This window comes from Rissa tridactyla, chromosome 2 (genome assembly GCF_028500815.1).
Source record: "Rissa tridactyla isolate bRisTri1 chromosome 2, bRisTri1.patW.cur.20221130, whole genome shotgun sequence".
Classification (NCBI taxonomy): Eukaryota; Metazoa; Chordata; class Aves; order Charadriiformes; family Laridae; genus Rissa; species Rissa tridactyla.
In genome coordinates, this window is record NC_071467.1 from 110475353 (window position 1) to 110499803 (window position 24451).

A 24451-nucleotide genomic window follows, 5' to 3' on the forward strand; every position below is an offset into this window, starting at 1 on the left:
GGTAGCTCAGGTCCAAATTCATTAACAGAATGGAAAGATTTACTCCAAATGTGGGATGTAGTAGAAAGATGATTAGAAGCTGAGCAGTTGCTTTTACATGGTGAGCATGCCCTAGCTTGATGAGGTTATTTCCTGAACCTAAACTGTAAACAAGCAACCCTGCAAAGTTGCAAGCCTGTATATGGGATGCTGGATGCATCTCTTGGAAATTATGACAAAAGCTAACAATCTTCACCTCACTGAAGTTGGTGAAATGTTTTCCGTGTACTTGACTGGAGCCAGGATTTTGCTGTAGGCTCTTACTTCCTTACTTTGCAGGAGTTAATGCACACTGCACAGTAAATTCCTCTGAAAACTGTTTTAGCTCCTCTCCTCCCCAGTTCTCCCTTTTCCTTTAGGGTAACTGAGTTTTAAAATGCTTTCCTAAACCTTCTTCGTCTCCGTTCCCCTTTTTAAATGATAAACCGAATAGCTATCCTTCCAGCATTCCACTTAAGCAACACCATTGGCATCACTTTTACACTGTAGTAGTCATAATGCACGCTAGTATGATGTCTTCCATCAGAATTTCAAGGTACTTAACAAATATTAATTAAGTATTGCGTCTCTGTGAGGTATGTAAGTAATTAGCTTTATAGGCCAACGCCATATAAAGGAGAGAGAAGGGTGGATTTTACATGAGTGCATAGCCTCTTATTGATTTACAGTTATTTTCTTCACGAGTGTCTAGACCTGAAGTTCCTTATGCAGCTTTTGTAATGGCCACAGTAACAGGAACATTTATGAAGCTGAACTGCAAGACACCTCTCATATTCCCTTATGTGACAGCACGTCCTTTCAAATTTGCTTTAAAATGGAGTTAGGGTAAATCAAGTCAGTAGAGAAGAGAGGTGAAGAAGTTCAGATTTGAGCTCCAGCCCTGCCTTCGGTTCATCAGAACAAGTGTTCCTGAGCTTCTGTTGTCCTATGCTTCCTTTTCTACAGGTAGCGAGGGACTTTCGGGATGTTGCAGGCTTCCTTTTCCCAGTCACATTTACTCTTTCCACCTGGAAATCACATTTAGGCAGATTTTGAGGACTTCATAAATTGATCTGGGCTTTCCGGATGTCTGGTAGCTATAGGGAGCAGGCATTTCTGAACCAGCTGCTGTATGTCTGGAAACTCTGGACATTAGCATTGTGAGCATGCACTGCAGTTACAGAACATGAAGTAGCCTAGCAGGAGCAGCTCTGTGTGTGTGCTGTGCTGTCCAGCCACGCGTAGTAAGCGTAAAACTCTTCAGAAACAGCAGACTTAATGCAGACATACTGTGCAGCTACTAAGACTCTGTGCAGTCAGCCCCGTGCTTTCATGGGGGAACTATGCAGTTATTTGCATATAGATTATACATCCCCTGGCTCCTGGGTGTGCTGCAGCTGCTGCATTTGCACATTCTTTTTTCTGCCCACGAAATCCTCTGCAGACATAGGGGATTCCTACCCCTCTAGTTTGCATCATTATATCCGCACTCCTCCAAAGCAAAAATGATCAGGACCAATACTTGTTCCACTTCTCCCTTTGATTCCCCTTTCCCTTCTAATGACAAGTCGTTGCACGAAGTGCTTCCATGAGACACCTGGAGACAATTTCACAGTTTGCTACTGCCAGAAGAGAGAGGTGACAGTCCTCAGTCCTTTCCCCTCCCAGCAGTTCTTGGTCTTGGCCGTCCCTCGGCTTACGTTGCGCTGGCTCTGGCATGTTTTAGATCCGTCCATTAGCCACTGGGACCTATTAGCCTGGCAGAAAAATAGCAGAAAGGTGGATAACTTTCTCTGGAATAACGAGGTAGATCAGCTGACTAAATTACAGATACAAGGTAAAGGATAAGACTACCTGAGCTGCTGCAAGTGCAGCCAGGAGGCTGGGAAAGAGATTGAGACTTGACCTCGCACTTTTGCAACAGTGACTTGTTCAATCAGCTTAGCTGCCCGTGAAACAGTAGTTTGACTTCTGTCTTTTCCAGAACAGAGGCCCTACTTTGCCTCTTTTTCTCTCCCCCTTGTCATTTGTAGCTGTGTCACTCAGTCTGGGGAAATTTGGGTGGATTTACAGTTTTTATCACATCACCACATAAGAATCATATTTTTGGAAGGGTCATCAAGGATTTTCTACATCATGGTCTTACCACCATATAAACTTTCTTTAATATGCTTCTATGGCCTCAAACCAGTTGTGTTATTTGTTTTTCCCCAGCTATTCATATGTTGGAGGCTAAAAGCATTGCTATCATCATGTTCAGAAACCTCTATGCTTTTAAAAAATGTTTACTCTGATTCTAAGGTATCCTCAAAAAAAGGCTTTGAATCCCTTGTCTTGCTCCCTTGAACTAGTTTCAAAATTGTACCTAAAGCTAAATACATCTCCCATATTGTGTGGAAACTGCTTTGAAATTTAACAGAAATCTGAGAAGCTTCTGATGGCTGCCTCAGAGTGCCAAGCACATGAGATCTTCTTCCCAACCCTCTGGAATAATAAAAAAAATTTCTCAGTTTTTTTCCCTACTGCATAACATCCAGCTGGATTTGAGCTGTAAGAGCAGAAAATCAAAATGCGATGAAATTCTCATTATTCCTTCGATAGTGTTTAAGAAAAGATGGAAGATGTCAGTGCATTAATAAAACAATTTAGGCATCCGTCTGCCACAGTGGTGGAGCACAGAAGATCAAAAGAACATTCTCATCTGCTTGACACACACACACCCAGTGTTCATTCATTAATGGCATACTTTTAGTGTAGGTTATAACTGTATACATCGTACAACAAAGCAGTGCCATGAAGTCCCCTGTCCGTAGGGAACAGAGAGAGCAGAAAAAAAGTCTGGTTGATTAAAGCATTCTCAGCGGCTGAGAACATCACCAACTCTGACATGGTTTGCTGTGACCTTTGAAAGGGTGGGAAGAATAAGTGCACGCCACCGTCTTCGTTTGATTGTATTGTTCAGAATGAATCCCCCCAGTGATAAAATAATTCCTGATAAAACACGTAGCTTCAGAAGCATGCACGGGAGGTGTGTGTTGAAGTATCAGTGCTCTGTAAAATACGCACAAATAAGCGGTTTGGGGCTGCCCATCTGTTTTGGTGACAGAAAGTGAAGGTCTGAGTATATGTATTTTAAATCAAATATGACCCATTTCAGGTCCCGAAGAAGAAAGGGGGTCCATGCTTTCCTGACAGAGGAAAGACAAAACACACGTTGTGTTTTTCCTGGTATCCCGTAGGGGTCTCTCTAAAGACCTATACTTCAACTGGAAAGCAGAAAGCATTTGCTTATTCGTTTACATTTTAGAAAATAAATTTCCTCACCTCCAGTTTAGGAAGATCCCACTTGTAATGAGGCTAACTTGGCAGATTCCAGATCAAATTCGTTCCTGGCATGGTGGCATTGACTTAGCGGCAGCGCATCAGAAACAAATCTGGCCCGTTCTCTCTGAGAAAGCGAAAGTGTTAGCCAGTTGTTTTGGAAGCACGCAGAGTAATATGCCTTTGGATTGTACACAGCTAATCCTCTTTTGCTGACTATAACCTGCTTAGTCTTACACGAAATGTACTCGCCGTCTTTTCATAAACCTGATCCAAAGCCTGTTGAAATCAGTGGAAAGACTCCAGATTTTTTTCAGTAGTTTTGGAGACAACTCTATATGAACAGCTGGTCTAGCACTGAGTCTTCTAGTTGAAAGACAAGGAAAATAAGCAGCACCAAACCGCATTGGACTTAGTGCCGTAGTAAAGATATAAATGAAAGTAATGTGAAACTTGTAAAACCAGACTGGACAAAACACTCTGAAACATGCTGCAGGGAGCAGTCTAGTGCTAGCAGGGGAATAAGTTAGCTATTTAATGATTTCTTTTCCATAGCTTTTACTTTTCCACATATTCTGTAATGTAACAGTACTTTTTTTTTCCTTAGGCAAATAGCTGCCAGACAGCAGCACTGGAATGAGAACATATGTAGTGTTTGCTTTTATCTTACATTACAAAAGAAGCATGAATACCTTGTGTTATTCCAAGTATAAAATTACAGGTGTCAAATCATTTGGTGCTTTAAGTGCTGTGCCAGAAAAGTAATCCAGTAAAAATAGCTATGTCCTGTCAAAGCTAAGCAGTTAGTATTGTTATTACAGTTCCTTACTTGCATGGCTCCAGCAGCGTAAGATGGCACAAAACAAGTGTAAGAGACCAGCAAGAAACTTGCCTGGAATCGCCCAGAGTGTAGAAAGACAGGAGGAACGAAACCAGATAAATCTAAGGGCCCAAAGTGAAAATCTGCCTGGTCTGCTTTACAGTTGGTTTGAACTTCAAAAATGCTGTTAAACAAAAGCATGTTTAACATTTTAGGGGGTGATTCTTATCCAGACATCCTAAAAAGGATTAAAGGAAAGGGTGATTTGTGCTTGGTTCTGGATAAGTATGTGATTGACACTCCGTCCCAAGGAACATACCATTTAAAAAGTAGAAAAATATTTAGCTGGAAAGGTGAAAGAATTTTTTCATTTCCATGTTACAGATGAAAGTGCAAAACAGCGATTAAGACGGTTTGGCTGGGCTAGACGGTCAGTGGTTGCGTTGCCTGTGATGGAGAACCCCTAGCTGCTGTCAAGTGCCTTACAAGGAAGCCGTCCTTACCGAGCTGAATAAGCTGAATAAACTTGCTGGGGACCTGAACTAAGGCAGGAGGTATGAGAACAGGACATAGCAGAGCACAGCACGGGTTTCTGGTATGTGAATTTCTCTTCAATAGAGCATGGAGAGCCACACATACTTTGTGTGGCTTCTGGAAATTAAGTTAATACTTTTATTATCCATTCCACAAAAGCTGGGTCTGAAGAAAATCTATTTAGTAGATTATTTCCCTAAAGGGGGCAGAAGACTCACTGCATTTAATAGTTTTTCCAGGCCTCCAAAGCTGCAGTGAAACCTGGACAGAGATAGCCTGGTTTGCTAAATTGGGGACACGCTGCTTCTGTCAGTATAAATGTTAAGAATCTTATTAAAGGACATAACAGCTGACAAGTGAATCTTTAATCCCTGTCAAATCCCTTAAATTTATGATCAGTGTAAAAAAGAAACTTTTACTCATCAATTCATGTGTGTTTCTGGATAAGATGTCTTTACTTGCATGGTGATAATCAGAACACATTTTACTTGTAATTTTCGGGATGAATTTTGTCTACCTTAAAAAGCACTCCGAAAAAACCAGCTCTCTTCCCCTACTTCTTGAAAACGATAGGAGTCATTGTCCACACCGGTATTTTAAGTAAATGGCACGCCCTAGTGTGGCAGGCTACATAGTATGCCACTGAACAGCAGGCCAAATCCTAATGCTGAGAGGCTGCAGTTGTGTTAAAAGGTCAGAAACAACAAGGGCATTTAGTGCACCAAAGCTCACCTGTCCTGATAGAGATACGAGTAAGGGGTTAAGTCACACGTGTCGATTTACAGAAAAACTTTAAATTTGGTTGCTCCTTTTTTCTTTGCAAACAGCATTTCACACTGAATGTAAATATCTCCTGCTGCAATGAGTAAGACCATTTTAGGTTCCTTTTTCATACAAGTTTCATTGCTATTAATCTGTGAAAAGACTCTGTACCAAAAACCAGAACCAGCTATGAAGGATAAATTAGGTGGGGGGGTTTATTTCTGAAAAAAAAAGAACACTGCAGTAGGTCTGTCAGTCAGTAGATCAAAGGATGCATCTAGTGTACCTTGGTATGCTGTAACGTGAGCTATTTGTTCAGTAGTTAGCTCTAGTTAACTAACATGACTATTCATTCTAAAATAAGCACTCCGGCAGTGTTTGCTCCCAGGCAAATACTTGTTCTGCTACAGTTCTTTCTCAGCTCAGCTGCCTCTGATCCTCTTTGCAAGTGCCGAAGTTGTTAGCCTTTGTAGTCATGAGAGTTAATTACCACTCATTTTGTTCACTTCTCGGCATGGCCAAAAGCTTTTATGTCCTTGACATGGTTCGGGAGTGGAAAGACTAGCCAGCGTTAAGGGACTGTTTCTTATGCAATATATGATTAATAGTTGCCAAGAAGTGGTCTGCCACATGCGTACTGGCAGGTTGGTGGCTGTGCAGCTGCACTGCTAATTACATAGCTGGGCTGGCTGAGCACGGTGCATCTGACAGTGGAGATAGGCTCCAGGGCCCAGCAGGAGATCGAGGTTAGGTAAACTGGGCCACCTGGGAAGTGGTGGCTAGATGTGGCATCTGGGGACAGATGGGAACGGATCTGCTGGGGATGGAGGCGGGACACGTGGAGAGTACAGCTACTAGCTGTGATACAGGGCGGTAAGTAAGGAGCAGAGGAAGAAGTTAATAGCAGGCTAAAGCAATATGTGTAGCAACCAGCTGTGCTCAGCGTGGCCCTTTGGCATTGGGCTGGACTCCCTTAGCTTTGGGAGTGGTTGTGGTAGTAGGAGAGGAGCTTATATTATTGTTTAGCTTTCATATCAGTCCAAGAAAACTAGGTTTATCTCCCAACCCAAAAGCATTGTCCCCACCAAAGCGGATATTGAAACACAGTGCTCTTTAGAGGTTGCGGCCTGCAGTAGCAGGAAGCTCAGCAGAGACCGCATACTTTTAGCATCTCTAATCTCTGGGGTTTTTTACTTGAATTATGTTTTTCCTTTTCAGCTAAATAAACAGTGAAAAGTCTTTCACTGCGTGCTAAGATATTCTCAAGTGCTCTTGTTTCCAAGGGTGACTTTACTGGGGGCAGCAATGCAGTCTCAGAACAGAGTTCTTACGTGTCCCAGTTACAGATTTACTTCCCATGCTGCTGACAGCTTGATTTGTGAAAGAAAAAAGGACAAAATAGCGAAACAAAACTCAGCCCACAACCCGTGCAAGAGAGAAAAACACAGACTTGCTGTGCTACAGAGGAAGTGTCAAACACAAAACATTTCAAAGGAGGAAAGCTTCTAGTCTTCATGTACATGATAAAAATCCTTTTACAAGAATAAGTCACATAACTAACTATTTTTAACGTTTCCTGTTTAATACCTGTGGGATAAGTCTGTGCAGCTAGCTGGAGGCCAATTTTAACCTTGGACCATTGAAATTTGTTGACCTGTGGTTTGGTACAGAGCTGGCCATTGTTTTTTTTTCCTGCTTTGAAAGAAGGGATATCTGGGAAGCCTCTAGCAACTGCACCACCCCCCAAAAAAAAATATAAAAAAATCACATGACTAACTCTGTGCTAGACCTGGTTCACTTAGCTGCCTAGTTTTGCAAAGTAGCCAGATATTGAAAATGTTGCTTAATTAAGCAGATATCAGACTTAGAAACTCATCATGATGCTTTTATACTGAATCTGGTAGATACTAAGAGGACATTAAGTGCATGTGTAATTCCAGATCTGTTTCAATTCTGGTTTGAGACTAAGCAGCAATTGTGGAAAGAGAAGGCTGAACTGGGGTGCTCTCTTGTTGAACAAACTATTTTATTTCTAAAGCAAAGTCTCATGGCAATGCACCGCAGGGCTCATGATTCATAAGGCCGGTCAAGCGATGAAGGGAGCTGTGTCTTGATTTGCAGCTTATAAAACAGGAGTTCGTTAATAAATGCATTCTTCAGAATTATAGCCCAGCTCATTCTTAAAAGTGGAGTTCATGGCTTTGTCTTGAACAGTAGCCTTCTGTGATTACTGCATACTGTGCTTTTATGATAGGTGAGACAACTTCCTCCTGGTCACATAGTTATGTCACCATTACATGGAGAAAAAGAACTGGGATGACCCAGTCTAAAAAGGGTAAAGCAAACAGCAAAGCACTGCCATTGACGAAACAAACTTGCTTTAAGCGCATTCTCTAGTTAGTCTGAGTCATCGGTCTTCAAATATGTTTATTCTCTTCTTCCTCTTCCGTCTTTCCCTAAGCTGTATTACAAAGCAGCGCTTTGACTGGAAGCTGGGGTGCATTACAGGGGTGCTCCTGAGAGCAGGCAGGAATGGAGACTGTGGGGAGGGATGGAGCCAAGGTACTGAGAAAGATGACCAGAGCCCAGGTTGCAAGTGTTGCTTCTTAAGGTGGGCTCTGGAAGGACATACCGAACCATGGGTAAACCATGCATCAGTTTGGCGACTGCCTTGGTGCCTGTTCCCTGTACTGCCTGTTCTGCCTCCCATCCCTGGAGTTGCCCCTGTTTCTTCCTCCTGATGCAGGCTTTGGTCTAAGGGAGGCCCAGACTGTGTGTTCCTCTCCCTGTCATCTCACCAACCTCACCGATGGGAATTTCAGTTTTAAATCCAGAATCTTGAGAGGAAAAAAGTATTCCCTGGTTATGAAATTGAATGAGTCAAGCATACCTTTAAATTGCTGCATGTATTTCTGGTAAGAGGATCTGAAACGTGCAGATCAGAGCCAACCACTGCAAATAGTGACCATCCACAGAAACCAAACTGAATATGGCCACCCAAATGGTTATATTTTAAAACTAAGTAGTATGGGTGAGCAGATGTGTTTTGGTAAGGCTTGAGAGAGACACAGAGAAATTGATTTTCCAGAAATACTAAACTAGGAAGCGCTGTTTAGTTGTTGACAGTGCACAATTTTTCCTAAAGTCAACTAAATACACAGTTTTGGGGAGGTCCTTCTGGTATGTCTTGACCTCAGGAATCTGCCTTCGCCAATTTAATTCCCTTATCAGAACATGTCAGAAATGTTTTCTTCTCTTAGCATGTGTTTATATACATGTGTGTTTGTATATGCATCCATGTGTGTGTATCCCATTATTAACAGTTACCATTAACTGTAGCCATCAGGGATGAAATGGACTGTAAAATTTCCGTGCCATCTGCCCAAACAGCAGACTGGCTTCAAAAAGAATACTCAGATATTTTTGAAAGCTAGGCTGGATGATGAGGATGATGATGAAGTCTCTGTGTGAGAAAAAAACCTAATTTTTCAACTGGCAAACTTTTTTGAAAATCAGAAATTTCTGCTGTCTGATATGCTGTCTTTCAAGTACAGGATCCCAGTTTTCTCATTTGTAAGAACTGTGTTAGAACAGCATGTAGATCGAGCAAAATAAAGTTAATGGCATGACAAAATGTTTCGATATGTTGTTGTAATTCAAGAGAGGATTTCTTACCCCTCCATGGAAGAGAGCTGCTTGTCAGCATGGGCTGAGGCTGCAGCGAGTCCGGTTTCGGTGGCAGCAGCTGTGTCGCTGGTTTTGCTCTTCTGCGAGAACCACGGGGCAACAGCAGCACCAGGGGCAGCATTAGGGTGGTAAATTTGTAGATGAAGGAACACAAATTTGATTACAGTATTGGTTATGCTGTTAGTCAAGTTCAGCCAATTGCATTTATGTTGAGCAACACTCAGAGCCTGCTGGAGCCAGTGGGAGTTTTGCCATCAGCTTCCCTGGGGGGTAGGATTTTGCTCATTGTTTAAATTAGCCGTATCTCACAGGAGCATGTGGGAGTAAATGCAAAGGTTTTGAATTGAAGGAGCCAGCAAGCAGCTTTATGCATTTACTTTGTTACACAGGTAAAAGCTGAGACAGCAAAACCCATCTGCTAGACCTTCAACACATCTCTGTAAAACCAATGTTAAAAGTCAGAGCATTCTTTTCTATTTTATTTATGGCTCTGGCTGTCTGAATGAGTGCATCTGGAGCTCAGATGCCTTATGCCCTTATTGTATAATTAGTTAACTTGAAAAACTGCACACACTGTCAGATCTTTGCTGTGGAAATGCCAGGCTCTGTAGTTGAGGTGCTTTTGTGTGTGCATATGTTTTTTAGGTGAAAAGGCTGTTGAACTTTATGCATAAACACTGTTCTCTGTCTCCTTTTTTTCCCCTCCCTCTTTTGCTACAGACTGTGGACTAGCATTGAATATTCAGGGAAAGCTCCCCAGAGAGATTAGGGACATGGACAGATTTTAAACAGGGCCTTAATGCATGGACATGAAAGGACAAACGTTCTAGTGGGAATACTAATGCAAATGCCCTGCTTTTGGGTCAAAATGCATTAAACAGCTGCTTGCATGCTAGAGATGCTTTTAAAATCAATACAGACCGGAAATTATAAAATCTATAAATAGAAATCTTGCTATTTCCTCAGTGTAGTACCCAAAGAGAGTGAAAGTACTTCACTGACCGCCTTTGTTATAAAACATGCAACGCTGTCAAGTACCAGTGCTAGAGAGTAGCACATCTATGAATCCCTTTCTGCAACGCTCAGAATCCCAGAAACTTACTTCAGGCAGGAGTTGTCCCTGTCCTTCCTGGAGAGCTATGGGAACTGAGACTTAACAGCAGTAGGAATTAGATGCTTTGACGTGAGTAAACTGCTGTTACCATCAGTTACTCTGGCACACCATTGTGGAAGATAGCCTATTGCTATTTTTAATAAATCTAAATTAAAAGAAATACAATGAAGCTTTGTGCAACGCACAAAGAAGCAGTAACAGTACATATATTTGGGGCAGCTCTGCAGCAGCTAAACTCAAGTGGGGCCCAACTGTAAAAACTGACAACCTGGATGGGTCAGTGTCTGAAACGGGGGTTGCATAATAAGCAACACGGCAATACCAAAGTGTCAGTGCGGCTTTAAACACCATACAGTTGGTATTTATCGTTATGCTATGCGCGTTATTAAAGGAAGGCTTGACAGATTTAAAATAAATGTAATGAAAAAAATCTTTTAAGTACCTTATGTTTCTGAAATAAATATGTTGCCCTACCGTTGCTGTATGTTTGCCTTACAGGTTCTTCATCCTGAGTCCACATCACTGCTGAGCCCCAATCTCTGAAATGGAAACAAGTGTCATTTACAGTATAGAAGTGACACAGTGTCCATATAATATTTAGATCATTTAAGTTCCCATCGTGGACCTCATTTCATTACCTGTGCACTTCCTGTGACCCATTGCCTCTATTGCCACCATCTCACATTATGGTAATCCCTAAAAAAGCTGCCACTAAATTGGAGCCCTTTGGTTTAGATGCGGCACGCTTGCAGCTGCTGCAAGCATTTGGCATCTTCAAACTCCACATTTCTTAAGCTCTATCTTAGTTTGGGGCAGGAGAACAAGTCTTCAGTGAGAAGCCCTGCATCCTGCAGCTTTTCCTTGCTGCCTGCCTTCTGCATTGTCCCCATAGCTCTTCATTTTGGCTCCTTTTTGCTTTCTACCGATTCAGACATTTCTTTCTGAATCGCGCGGCTTTTCCTGGTCTGCTGCTGCTAATTGTGCTCTTTGAACCGTTCCTTGGAGACGACATCTCTGCACTAAAAGTTGTTCCCAAACTTATACTGCGGGCCGGTTTTGAGGCTGTGTTGGGTGTATGCATCCTGTTTGCCACTTGGAAGACAGTGGTCGGGTCCCATTCTGCAGCCATAAGAAATAGGTAGAACTGCAGCTGCTGTCTGCGGGAGATGTAATTTCGGATTCTTTCAGAATGAAGTGGCCTCTCTAACCTTAGCCTTGCTCTCAGTAATGCCTGCGGTGTAACCACACTCAACAGTTTGTGGTTTGGATGTTAAAGAGGACAATTCCCTTTGAGAATGTGACTGCTGTTGACATAAATGGCAAGACTTCATGATGTCTGCATTCACACATGGCCATTAAAGCTAATCGGACAGCAGGACTAGTCAGACCCCTCTCTGCAGGCTAGTCTTTGCTGAAATTAATATTCTGTGGGCCCCTGAGATGGTGCCACAAGTGTTAACCAGGGTGCCCTTGCATGCCCCCGCTCTTCCTGGCCTAAAATGCACAGATGTCTCTTAAGATGACTGCTGCTATCTTGGCTCTACTTTTCCCATGCTTGGCTGTTTCTCAGAGAGAGATGCTTGGAAATGAGGAAATGCTAAAGGGAGCGAGCATTTTTTCAAGTTTGCAGTACTTACTTTTCCACAGAAGGCAGGATGAAGCGTGCAGCCGTCTTGGGTCCTGCCGCTGCCACCCTGCTGGGGCTGCTCCCCCGAGCTATGTGCTACATGACGATGGATTAAAAAGGGAGCAACGGGGCGGGGGGGGAGGGCGACGGGGGGGGACCAAAAAAGCAGGATTGGGGAGTGAAATGAAGACACTTTCCTCCGTGTGCTTCCATCCTAAGGGGAAGGTGACTAACGCTTGCTCATGTGTCCAGAAGGTGGCACCGGCAGCCCGAGCCTGTGGGCAGCTCTCCCATCCCATCCAGTCCCGGCTCGGCTCCTGCCCGGCGCCAGCCTGGGGGGCACCGCCGCCACGGCTAGAAACTCCCTCGCTAATCCAGGGTCTCCGCCTCCCCAAAGGCTCTCCACCTTTTAAACCTGCAACCGAGCCTGTGCTCTCCTCACCTGGCTCCAGGCCTCTGAGCCCACGGGTGACCGGCGTGGAGGTGGCCAATAGTCATAGGCGTGGCTGGGATCTTGCGACTTGAATAAGCAACTGAGCCTCGGGAGGAGCAAAAGCATTAAGCAGCAGGATCTTTACCGCCTCATTACAAAATTAGTTTTGCTGTTGAAGTGGGGAAAAGCCCATCTCAAGATACCATGCCGGGTTTTTTTGTAAAGGATGTTTTGCAGCAGCTGCTAGTGCTGTGTGGGCACTGCCGCTCTGTTAGTAGATGTGCGTGCATTGGTGTGAGCAGTTGAGTTCTCACACATGCTGGCAAGCAATTCTCGGGTGACACAATTGTAGATACCAAAAGAAAAGGCAGTGCTTTATCTTCGCCATTTTGGGGGAATCTCTGTGGCTGTGAAAGGTAGACCTGGAGCAGGGTTTCGGCACTGTAATCTGAGGCTTTCAGCCAAAATATGGGGTGAGGAGGCACCTTGGTGCTGGAGAGCCCTCAGCTCCGCACCTCTGGGCAGTGAAACTGTTTTGCTGCAAAAGCGAGTGGATAAAATTTTCAACTACGCTTGAGGAGCCAGATGAGTTAGGCTTCTCTGCAAGAGCAAATCTGGCTTTTATGTTTCCTTTCTTGAGATGGAAGATAGCTTTCTTAATTTAGGCAACGGTTTTCCAACCTCAGAAACCACAGGGATCCATGCTGGGTTTTGAGGATATCCTGCTCTCCATGTTGGCCAGTCTGTCCCCATTTTCCTCTACTAGCATTATTGCTCTTGTTTACAAAAAAACATATCTTTTTTCCCCTCTTTTCTTCACTCCATTTCACCTCATCAGGAGCCAAAAACAGGGTCCTGTGCTTGCCACGCACACCCAGCTGCTCCGGTGGGAAGGAGAAGGCAGGCACCAGGCCAGCTGCCAGCTGCAGCATCGCTGCCAGTCCTCATCCTTCAGCCACTGCCCTCCACTGCCTCCGTGGCAACCGTTCAGGTTCAGTCACGAACACTAGCAGGCAGGACAAGATACTTGAAGGAAAGCAGCAGCCTGTCTGTTGATCACTTTTGCAAAGGACCTCAACAAAGCAGCAATCAAAATAACCCTCAAGCTCCCAAAGCTCTGTTCTATGCTGCTTCTTAGGCGTTATTATTTTGCATCTAGTGGCATGGAATTGAAAAGCAGGCTGGAATAAACTCCCGATATCTGGGCACAGTGTGTTTACTGTGTGCCCTTAATTTAACAGTGTCCTGAAAGGACCCTTGCTCTTTATAGCTATGCACTGAGTGGCTAAAAGTAACTAGTTTAAAATACATAATTAAGTCCATTAAAATTTTAAAAAGGTTTTACCACTAAGGAGGAAATGTGTAGGTTGAAAATAAGGAGTAGAGAAGAAATTATTCTGAGCTGCACAGTTGACTTTGTGCTGGAACAGCCTGCTTTTCACCGGTGCTTGTCAGCTGTTGATGACTCTTGGCATTATGCATATGCAGGAAGGCAGAACATGCAGCTGGACAAGAGGGCTGCATACGGAGAGAAGATTTTTGACCTTGCAGCAACTTCAGATGTTGCTGTTCCTTATTTCTGCCCATATCCTTTGTTTCTTATATAGTCCCTTTGCAAGGCAATGTTAGGAGCTGGGCCTCTCTTTTTTCTTTTTTTTTTTTTTTCCTGTGTGTGTTATTGGTTTACACCACTTCTGATAGATTCTTTATCAACTGCTCGCTACAAGCCAAACTGCAGGGCTGCTTCCCTTCTGTAGCAGCTGTGCTGGAGAACTGCTGATGAGGAACAAAATGGGAGCTACTGAGCAATCGTTTGGAGACTGGCTATTAAAAAAAAAAAAAGCCAGCTAATTAGAGCTTAGAGGAAGAGGCAACACTTTGTGCAAAAACACCAGAAGGTAGGCCCTCCAAATCCCATACACTCCCTGTAAATAGCTATAATTAACCCCACAGTATTCAATTTATTAATTAAAATTTAATTAATATTTTCTGTCCTTCACAATCATCTCAGAGGCAGGCAGGAAAACATAGTGGCAGCTGGGTTTCCATAGAGCAGCAGTGACATTCAAGAGGGCAGAGGCACAGGAGACCCTTTCAGTCTCCCAGTAGCACCTGTGGTAAAACAGAACTTAAACTGGTCACTGGATTGCTGGCAAAGGAGGGGAGGATGGGAGACAGTGCAAGCCTCAGTCTTCTCCTACACGCTTCCAGGCGTCACCCTACAAATAAAGCACCCACCTGGGTGATTTGAAAGTGGGTAGAATAGTGAGAAAAATTAGTGTCATTGTTACTTATTTGACCCACCAATTGAAGGCTGCTGTGTGTTTTACTTGTTTTGATGTTCTGCTTGCTGCTTTGTCTGAGTAGAGTGAGTTCAGCAGAGGCACCTCCCCTGAGCTCCATGGGCCCCTATAGAAAAATAGAAAAGCTATTGCTTAAATGTGTTGTGTCTGTACTACTAGCTTGGCGCGCTCCTCTTTTGCTCCAGGGATGGGTTTCCTGGTCATTCATGCTACCCGTGGTCAGTATGTCAGACACCCGTCAGTGCCTGAGCTCTCTTCTGGAACAAATCCGTTGGTGTCCTCAAGGGGAAAAGTGAGTGTTGTCAACCGTCTATTTCACTCCAAGGTTTGCTCCAGACAAACAGGATAGATGCAGACGACACAAAATGTATTTCATCCAACAAGGACAGTGCTTCAGCATTATTCCAGGCTAGGCAATAGCATCATTTGTTCCCTCACGCATCCTTTTCCTAGAGCACGCAACAGTTTTTTCTGGCATTGTAATGTTCTTGACACAGCACTGCTCTGCCGGGCTGCATCATACACCTGTTAATATTCTCCATACTTTGAACTGAAAAAAACCCCACCAAGCCCATGCACAGAAAGTAACAACTGTTAGCTACAGGGTCAGCAGACATGAGCTGAGCACTATGCAGCGTGGCTACAGCCAGCCCACTCAATAGGGAACAAACTCTTAACAGTTTGGTCGTGATCCGTCCTTCCGTCCTGCAGAAACTGGTATGTGAGTAAGGGTTTGCAGTACAGGCCTGGTGAGAATGGCCATGAGGTAAAGAAGGTCTTTTATTCCCCATTTAACAGAAGGGTGCAAACTGACTCAGCAAGAGAACATGCTTGGAGCATGTTTGAAACCACATCTCCCAGGCCATGGGGAAAAGCTTTCAGTACAGAACTGTTAGATAGAAGCAAGTGGGGAAAGGAGGTGGGACACAGGCACTATCACCACCATCTTCTTGTCTTCTCTCCGCTCCTCTGGATGAAACACGATGGGTTAGGCAGGTTTTTGATACACCTAGTGGATCAGGCCCTTCTGGTAGTGAAGTAGCATGCCATTTCTCAATCCTAGGGTGGCAGGCACCAAGCTCTTCAGTGCTATGAGGTCAGAAGTGCTTTTGAGCACACCCAGATGCAGAACCGGAGGTTCCTGGTGAACGTCAGCATTAGAAAAGATGAGTGTCACAATTTGGAGTCTCTTTCGCCTCCACGCTGTGGTGCATAACTGCAACTTTAGGACCATCACAGACCCTGTCCTTATGGTCTTTCCTATGGTCACGCAAGAAACCAGCCTCAGGCCCACCAGACCATGAGTTACATCTCCCATTAGTTGTGTGCTCCCAGGCATGACCAACACTAAGGGGTGATGGAGGGCTAGAATGAGCAAGTTGTCTGCCCTTGTGGGAAAAGAAGCGCCCTGCAAAAGTGCTCACGCAGGGCTGTCCCCAGTCTGCCAGCAGCAAGGCCAGAAGGGTGGAGATGAAGATGCCACTGCTATTGCAATTGGTTCTGTTGGCTTCAGGCTGGGACACCCAATACGGCAATGCTGAATCACAGCAGCATTTAATCTTTTTGTTGCCACACGTGACAAAACAGGCCCAATCCATTGTTATACTGTTGGTAACTCCAGGTAGATTTCAGTAGAACCGAAGGAGATGGGAGACAGATGCTGAGAATCACTGCAGCCTTCATCCTGAAAAGAAACTCCAAATGAGCAGAGTAACTGTCCAACAACTACTGCAATTATTGCCTGACTTTGCATGCCTCATTTAGGCTTTTCTTATTTTCTTTCTTTCTTCCAATCTAGGAAACTATTTTAACTGAATTTTTAGACATGTACTTCCTGCACCGCTCCAAAATTCATCAGCTTCTCTGACTTTTACGGACAGAAGAGCGGGGGAAGAAAAACAAATGCCAGGCAACTCAATGCTAAGTTTTGAATTCGACATTTGGAACAACAAATACATCCAAATGGTTTTTGCTTTACTGTTAGTCATTTGTACTAACCTGCAATTAAAAGGCTCAGCATTTGTTCTCATCTCTTTCTGAAATTACATTTTCCACTTCCTAGGCCCTGGCCTCAGGCAATGGATTTTTGAAGCAATCATGCCTTGATAATTAATGTTTAAAGATGAATGTTGCAACTTTTAACACAGTGTGTTGCTGAGTAAACATCCAGCAATGCCTGGTACCAAAAAAGAATACAAAAAATACAAGGCTTTTACTGGAAGCTGCAGGTTTTGTGGACGTTATCCTTGGAGTTCCCAGCCGCAGTATGTTTGATTACCCTTTCCTCTATGCTTGTGGATGGGGGAGACTGCCATGCTAAAAAAAAAGGCAGAAGAAAATAAATACCACATCTAATCTGTCAGTTCTTTGAGCCACTGACTCATCACCCCAGAAAGCTTGCTGGGAACAATTAGCTCATATAGAGAGGGAGGAGACAAATCCTTGACAAATGATCCGTAGTTGTAACACGACCAGTGCCATTTTGGATTTTTGCAAAAGGGCGGGAGGACAAGAGATGGAGCCGGAGGAGAGGAAGGGGTAAAAATGGAAGATGGGGGGCCAAAGTATGGTCAGAAGTTCCCTTTCCATTTCACGTCCCTTTGTTTCTCCTGAGTCTGCCTTTTCTCTGTAGAAGCCACAGCTTCCAGGTCTGTTACTAACCCAGTTGGTTTTACCTGTGTGAGCAGCCCATCCTACGTGGGTGCTCCTCGGTAGCATTACTGAATGTTTTATTACAACATTTTTTGGTGCTTTAGAAATGAAGTTACTGTATCATCCCTTTTTATCAGAAATCCATAGCAACCGAAAAGGCAAGTGGGAAAATCAGCACCTTTGGCATTTCGGGAAGGGTAGTCTGGATTGAGACTGCCTCCTTAATTTAGGCATCTGACTTGAGCATTGCAATCCTGATTCAGACCTTCTAGAAGACACACCTCATGCCTAACATTTCCCAATCAGCTGGCACAAGGCAGCTGCCTCTTCACCTCAGACTCCTAAGACAGGAAAAGTGGGAAAGTAGTCTCGTGGTATTGTGAGTGGTTTCTGTCAAAAGGGGCAGGGGAATCACACTGAACCATGGGAGGGTCTGGCCATGCCAGGGACCACATACTGCATCTACTAGTTTGGTACATCGCCTTCCAATCTGATCTCTTAGTGCTGTTTCTCATACACTGAAGCCTTCCCTGGTCTGGCAGAGACCAGTGACAAAATCCTAAACAGATCAACTGGAACAAAACCAGAATACTACCTTGGGCTAGTTTTCCTTTTTTTTTTTTTTTCCCTCTTCTACCTTCTGGAAGAGAGAAGGAAATTCCCAATCCAACACACAACTGGCAGGTTGGCAAACCAAGTTCGGAGCAGGTGCTTTGGGCTTTGTTACTCTTTGATGTTCTTTCTACTCAGAAGAAACCAAAACCCAAAGAGCTCCTGGAAGAGCTCCATGTGCCTGATTCTGCAATTAAGCGTGAAAACGGAACCTCCCAAATAATCTTGCCTTTCTGGAAGTGAAGTTCAGGCTCTAAAAAAGATTAGTAAGAGAAACATTCAGCACTAGTCATACTCATTTGGGTAACAGGCAAGTTTCTGCCTGTGCTCACTTCTAGTATTCATTATGAATGTGTATTAGTGACTTCCTAAGCAGTAATCCTAGCTGAAGAGCAAATGAAGTATTGCCTTCTGCTTTAATAATTTCCTGTTCTGTTAGCATTGTTTATATACCGACACCAGCATGCTGATACTTTAACTGAGTGCCCAGTGCTTGGCCATTTTATTATCCATTGCTTTAGTTACCTGCCCAGATTGCTGATCCTAAAAGGATTAAGCTAATTTTTAGACGATTTTGCTGTTGAAGCACAGTGGGTTTGAATTCTTTTTGTTGTTGTTTTTTTGGCTCCTTTAAAAGTTTTCCAGTAAAGATGAGGAGCTATTTGTACTGAATTTAAGCCTGCTGAAAATAGCTTACTTGCATTTTTTCTGTTGGTTTTTCACAGATCTCTTAAAAAACAGAGGTCCAGAGAGCACTACCGCAGGGTACAGGGTGCTTCAGTTACACTTCATGTTAAACATGACAAAGATCATTCAGCATTTTGCTAAATAGAAGCATTACCAAGTCCCATGGAACGGAAAATTCTTCAGGAGTAAAAGCAGTGTGTTTTTCAAGAAATGCTTAATCCTAAACAGATCATTCAAATGGAGTGTGAAAAAGACTCTACTACAGCTAAGGAAAAGATTTTGTTCACCCTCAGTGGTCTCTCAAACAGGCAGAGATAATATGCTTGCCCTTGCTAACAGTGTTCATTTAGCTGTATTTCCTTTCCTAGACCAGGGAATTAGATTTCCTTCTCCATTGTTTGTATAGAAAGACTCAAACTACTCAAGAAGGTCATGTGGGAGCCACTGTGTTTAGAAGAAGGAGCTGCATTTGAAGAGAAGATACCTCCCAACTTCATGTTCAGCCATTTAGCTTTAGTCAAAATAAGCATCCTTACCATGCTTTTGAGCTGATGCCCTCCAACAGACCCTACCAGTCTGCTGCACGCACTGCCTTGCTGCAGTGAGGGACTGTAAAAGAGCCCGCATAAACAAACAGCAAGCAGCTGCTTCGCATGCCATCTCACACACATGTGTGCATGTGTTCGCACTGGTGAGCATGTATATTAAGCCATCCAAGTTTATACACAAAAGGCTGGAAATATTTATCTTTTTTTCCCCGAGGCTCCATTCCCAGCTTATTCCAAATCCTGTCCCCAGACTTAACATACTTTGTTCTTACATTGCCTGCTTTGAAGTCTATGGACGTGAATTGGGCAGGCTCCCAGCACCTTCAGTTGTCTCTGGACCAGACTTCAATTGGTACATTTTATCTAGAGGACGTTTTGAAAGGCATATGACTTGATTGCCAAGACCATTTCATAAGGACCAGGACTCGTAAAGAAGCAAGCAGAGGCACAGAGCAATTTGAACAGGGGCACAGTCACCAAAGTGTCAAGGATGAGGGTAAAATTTAGGGATCTGGCTTGCCACCTGCGTCAGAGCATGATTTGCTGTCTTTGTTTTGTTTTGGCTTTTGCTCTTTCTCCTCCTTACTTCTTCACTGTTAGAATTAAAATGGCCGAGGTAATTTATGCTACAAATTCCCTTTCTTGTTCTGAAACCAGCAATGAATGCTGTAGTTTTTTTCCTAAAGGAAAACCTTTCTCTAAAGGTGCCACACTCTACCGTTTTCTCTCTAGAAGCTTGGGATAGGGCGAAAAAAAGCTCCATTAATGACCCTTTCGCTATGTAACCTTTCCTTAAATGCCAGCAATGGAACTTCCACAGAGAGAACAATAAATATTGAAGGAGGAATGTGAAGGACATTATGAAAGAAGAATGCAAGAAAAGGGATCTGCTCAGACAAGTTTCTCAGGAAAGGTGATGTAATATGTACTGCAGAAAATCCTAGCAGTTGACATAACTTACTCTTTTGCTAAGCAGCTGTGGCTGCCAGCAGGCTGGGAAAAACAAAACATGCAGCTAGAAATACAGCTGAGCAGATTGTTTTGTCCAAAAATACAGTAGGCGTAAAACTTGTTTTCAAAAGATGTCATTGAAGTTTAATTGAAAAGTGTCTTATTAATTAAGGCTGAGTGACCAGTGGATGAAAGTCTCATTTCTGTTGGGGCTGTTCATGGTGATACTGTAACATTAACTCCCGCATGCTGGGAGTCCTCAAGAGGCTGCTGTTGGGATGCAGTGGTACGCAGTTCTGTTACAAGCTCGCAGTCCCATTCCTAGAGTTTAGCAAATGTTTAACAAGCTTTTTAACAGCTGTCTTGAAAGTTGCCTGGCTTTGTATTGACTGACTTGCACATATTTCAGCCGGGTTTCCTACAGAAATGACTGTTCTCGGCACGTGTGTTGTGCGTGTGTCTGCATCTGTGTATATACAGTTTGGGAAGCTCCCTCCCTGTTGTAACAGACCTGACAGAGAGGCACAGGGTCTTTGAGATATTGAAGATACTAGAATCTTGTGGAAGCAGGTGGCTGGATACTGAAGAGAATCTGGATCTTCAGTGCAGGGGAAAGGCTGCAGGGAACTGTGCTCTTAGTCGGCCTTGGGGACTTCAAGACGCGCAAATCTGGAGGATCCCAGTTTTTCTTATTGCAGTTCTCACAGAGCTTACTAGTTTAAAGGTCTTGGCTGCAGCCTGAAATATTTCATCTTTAAAATCCCTAGCACTTTTTTTCACTAGTACACGTACAGAGCAAAATGCTGCACATGCAGAGACTGGTAAACACAAACTGCCATTAGAAGGATGAATGTATCCGCTTTCCGGTAGGCTAATTCATAAAAACTGGATAAACCGATGAACAAAAAGTCCCAGCACATGAGCTGTTGTGGATTTATTCATTATTAACAACACAGTAAGAACTGTACAGGAGTAATGTTTATTATGAAAATTATATTCAGATGTAGGAAAGAAATACATGATCTGTTACCTCCTTTTTATAAATACTGCTAGCACTGTCAGACAGCCAGTAGGCATGGTCTCATGCAAAAGAACGTGCGGTTATTTTCATAAGGTTTTTGTGAATAAGGCTGGACAAAGCTGCAGGAGATCCCTAATGTTTTTCATGGGACTACTATCACATCAAAATGTCATGTGCTAACTTCTCGCTTTACTATAAATTGGTTATAAGGAAAACAGAAGCAGTAGGACTGACAGTACTAGATATTCTCTTGTAGTGGGAGGTGGAGGGACCTATTTAATCCTTAGGAATGTCTGAATATTCTTCCTCTGCCTCTGCTACATACCCACTTCTTTGCATTTTCTCTTTTGTTCTAGGTGGAGTCTGGATAAGAGCTGTCAGGAAAGCTTTTAGCTGGAGTGAGGCTACCAAGTGATAGCGATCTTGAACCACCGTTTTAGAGGAGTGGCACCAAAAAGCCTGTTGTTACGCCAAGTGCTTTACAGGACAAATAACACTCCCTCCTTCCTCAGCTGCCTAAAAATCAAGCCATAGATACTGAGCTTCAGTCTGAATACGGTAAGCAAGGCCTCAGAAGCCTGCATCCATTACATGGTTGAGTTTAAAATAATTATAGTTATCAGCTTATCATACAACTGTTTTAAACCAAGCCAGGGGAAAAATCATTAGAGCACAATGCTGTGTAACTGACACTCATATTGCTGGATCTGTCCCTGTTGTACTAAAACTACAGTACATGAGGTCTTATCAGTACACGCTGTGCTGATGTTGGGTTGCATTTCAAGAGCTCCCTCAGTTACAGTAGTGCTGAGGCTGGAAAACTACAGTGGATCACTGGAAAAGCCCTGCCCACTGCCAAAAACATTCTTGCTTCTTGGCCGTGACAAAAGCTCAAGATCCCTTTGTGCAACTTCAGTTTCCTTCCTAAACTGGAAAGTTCGAAACACATCTTCTAAGCTGCGTAGTTACTTAAGCGACTAAAGTGGCAGTCTTCTTTTTTCACTAGGGTAGAACAACAAGGATCAGAAAGGGATGTTATCGATCAAAGTGACAATTCTCTATCCCTAAAGATACAGTATCCCTCAAGGTGGTGGCTTTTCAAAAACCTCTCTATCCAGGATACGGTGTCCTTAGAGTATCCCTTAAGGTTACTGTACCGTGAAAGATCTAGCAACCTTTCAAAAACCTCATCCTGAGTTTTCCGTGCAATTTTCTGGTCTCCGTTTAAGAGAAAGTTTCCCCCAACTAAAACCTTGGTGGCTAGAGAGATGGGGGAGGAAGGGCAGCGTAACTGTCTGCCCTTCTTTTGCATAGAGATGAAAACCAGCTGGTTGCTCCAGTTGGCCTTTGGGCCAGCATTTTATAAAACTTTATTCCTTAACTGTTCCCACTAAATCCTTTCTGGTGTCACACTCACATACGCAGCCCTTTCCCATTCCCACATAACCCTCTTGCTTCTATATGAAAGTCAATTTGTGGCTTGAAAAGCTCCTATCAGAAAAAAAGCTATTTAAATGTCTTGTGATTTCTTATGTTTGTTCTTTTGGCATCTGAGCATAGTTGCTAAAAGTCTAAGAATGGCTGCTGCTGTTTAAATTTCTTCCCCTCCCCATCCCTAAATCAGGTGACATTTTTAGTTTCAAATTGTGTATCGGGGAACACCTTAAACATCAGATCTGAGAGAAACGGGAAACAACATGATGGGTCTGCAGCTTTAGGTGCTGCAAACAGCCCAACTCCCCATTTTAAAAATCAACCACTTTTTTGGTTTAAAGTGTGAACAGTCCATCAAAAAGATACATGAAATCCATTTTCTGGGTGATGGAATGTACGCCTGCCTTGTTTGCTTCCTATTAGGTTATTAACACTTACTGCATCTGTAACTGCTGGTTATTGAAGGAAGGACTTAACTTTCTACCAGAACCCTGGGACTAATTAAAACATCGCCATTAATGTTTAATGAGAAAGTTGTTACTTTCACCAGTAAACTGGTTTAGACTCTTAGTCCCATAAAGCACAAATGGCACATACTGAATAATAGTTAACAAGCGGGTTTGGGGGAAAACAGAGTCAGAGGAGTGCAGCTTGTTGCATAAGTTAAAAATGTTTGGTTGCTTTCTTACTTTCCCCATCAGTACTGGATGTTATATATGCTAACTAATATTCGTCTCTCAGCAAGACACCCGGACCTTGTAGGGCCAGTTCTTTCTTCCAGTAAGACCTTTGCATCATAAAATGGCCCAGACAAAATATCCTCAGGGGAAAATCCCATGCTTATAGGAACTGCTAGGGCAGGGTATAGCACCACTTGCTTGCCTAGCTGCTTGTCTTGGGTGGAGAATGGCCTGCTAGAAAGGAATGGCCAACACAAATGGGAAAGAACAAATAAGACACTTGAGGGTGTGTCTAATGGATCCCAATACTGAGGGCAGGAAAGGAGGAAGTTTTGCTTCTCTTCTGTGCCAGCCTTGGGCAGAGAAGCAGATCTGGTAAATTTTAGCTCTGTATTTCTATCAGACAATTCTGCTATCTTATTGTTCGTACATGCACAGAGTAAAACAGCCAATTCTGCCTTCTCTGGTAAGAAGTAATACCTCATTTAAAGCGACTGGATTTACACTGAAGAAGCGTAACATGAGGAGAGTAACGTTTGGAGTCTATGGGTCCTCATTACTAATATTATAAAGGTTATTGAAAAAAAGCCACCACAAGCCATTTCACGGTGCATTTACATAGAGAATGGTAAGAGCAGTGGATAGTGCATTTCATTCAAAACGTTTCATTTAATGAAGATTAAATACGTATCTGAACTCTGTCACACTTTGAGGTACATTCCTAACCTGGCTTGGCTCTTGCTTATAGTGGTATAAATCAAGAATTACTTTACTGAAGTTGGCAAAGTCAATATCCTGTATTAAACTCAAAAGAGAGTAAGTCTTGCTTTTTACCTCTGCAGCAAAGCCCATTCAATTCAGTACGAATACAGCAGTACGTTTAAGTGCAATGCAAGAACAGAACCAGTTGGTAATCTGTGCCCTAAATTCGGTACAGAGTTCTGGAGCTGTATTTCCATCTGAATACTCTTGAACATTGCAGCACTAAATCTCCTTTTCCTGCAGTGTAATCTAGTTTCTTTTCCCCAGAAAGAACTATATTTTCCTTTTTGTAAACAGAGGCCACATGAAACACATGGTTGTCTTCTGACCAAAAACCTCAAAGACTGTAGCTTATATATATTAAAAAAACAAAAACCCACAAATTTCTGGTTTGAAGATAAATGCAGTTTTTGAGTCTATCAGCATTTTTTATTCCATACCAGTTTACTGCATAGTGGAAAATGTACACCCTTAGGAGGGTAATG

General features: G+C 43.1%; 1 protein-coding gene across 9 annotated transcripts in view; it reads left to right on the forward strand.

Annotated features, from left to right (window-relative positions):
• LOC128905865 (cytochrome c oxidase assembly factor 1 homolog) overlaps positions 1 to 24451 on the forward strand; it is a 53389-nt gene that overhangs the window by 6771 nt on the left and 22167 nt on the right. For 3 of the 9 annotated variants that reach the window (XM_054192452.1, XM_054192461.1, XM_054192462.1), the window contains exon 2: positions 4544 to 4754. In XM_054192452.1, the coding sequence (XP_054048427.1) occupies positions 4716 to 4754 (39 nt within the window). In that variant the 5' untranslated portion in view covers positions 4544 to 4715. Of the gene's footprint in view, positions 1 to 4543; positions 4755 to 14891; positions 14912 to 19961; positions 20032 to 21446; positions 21649 to 24451 lie in introns of those variants that run through there. The other 6 variants (XM_054192454.1, XM_054192457.1, XM_054192453.1 and 3 more) reach the window with 5 other exon arrangements.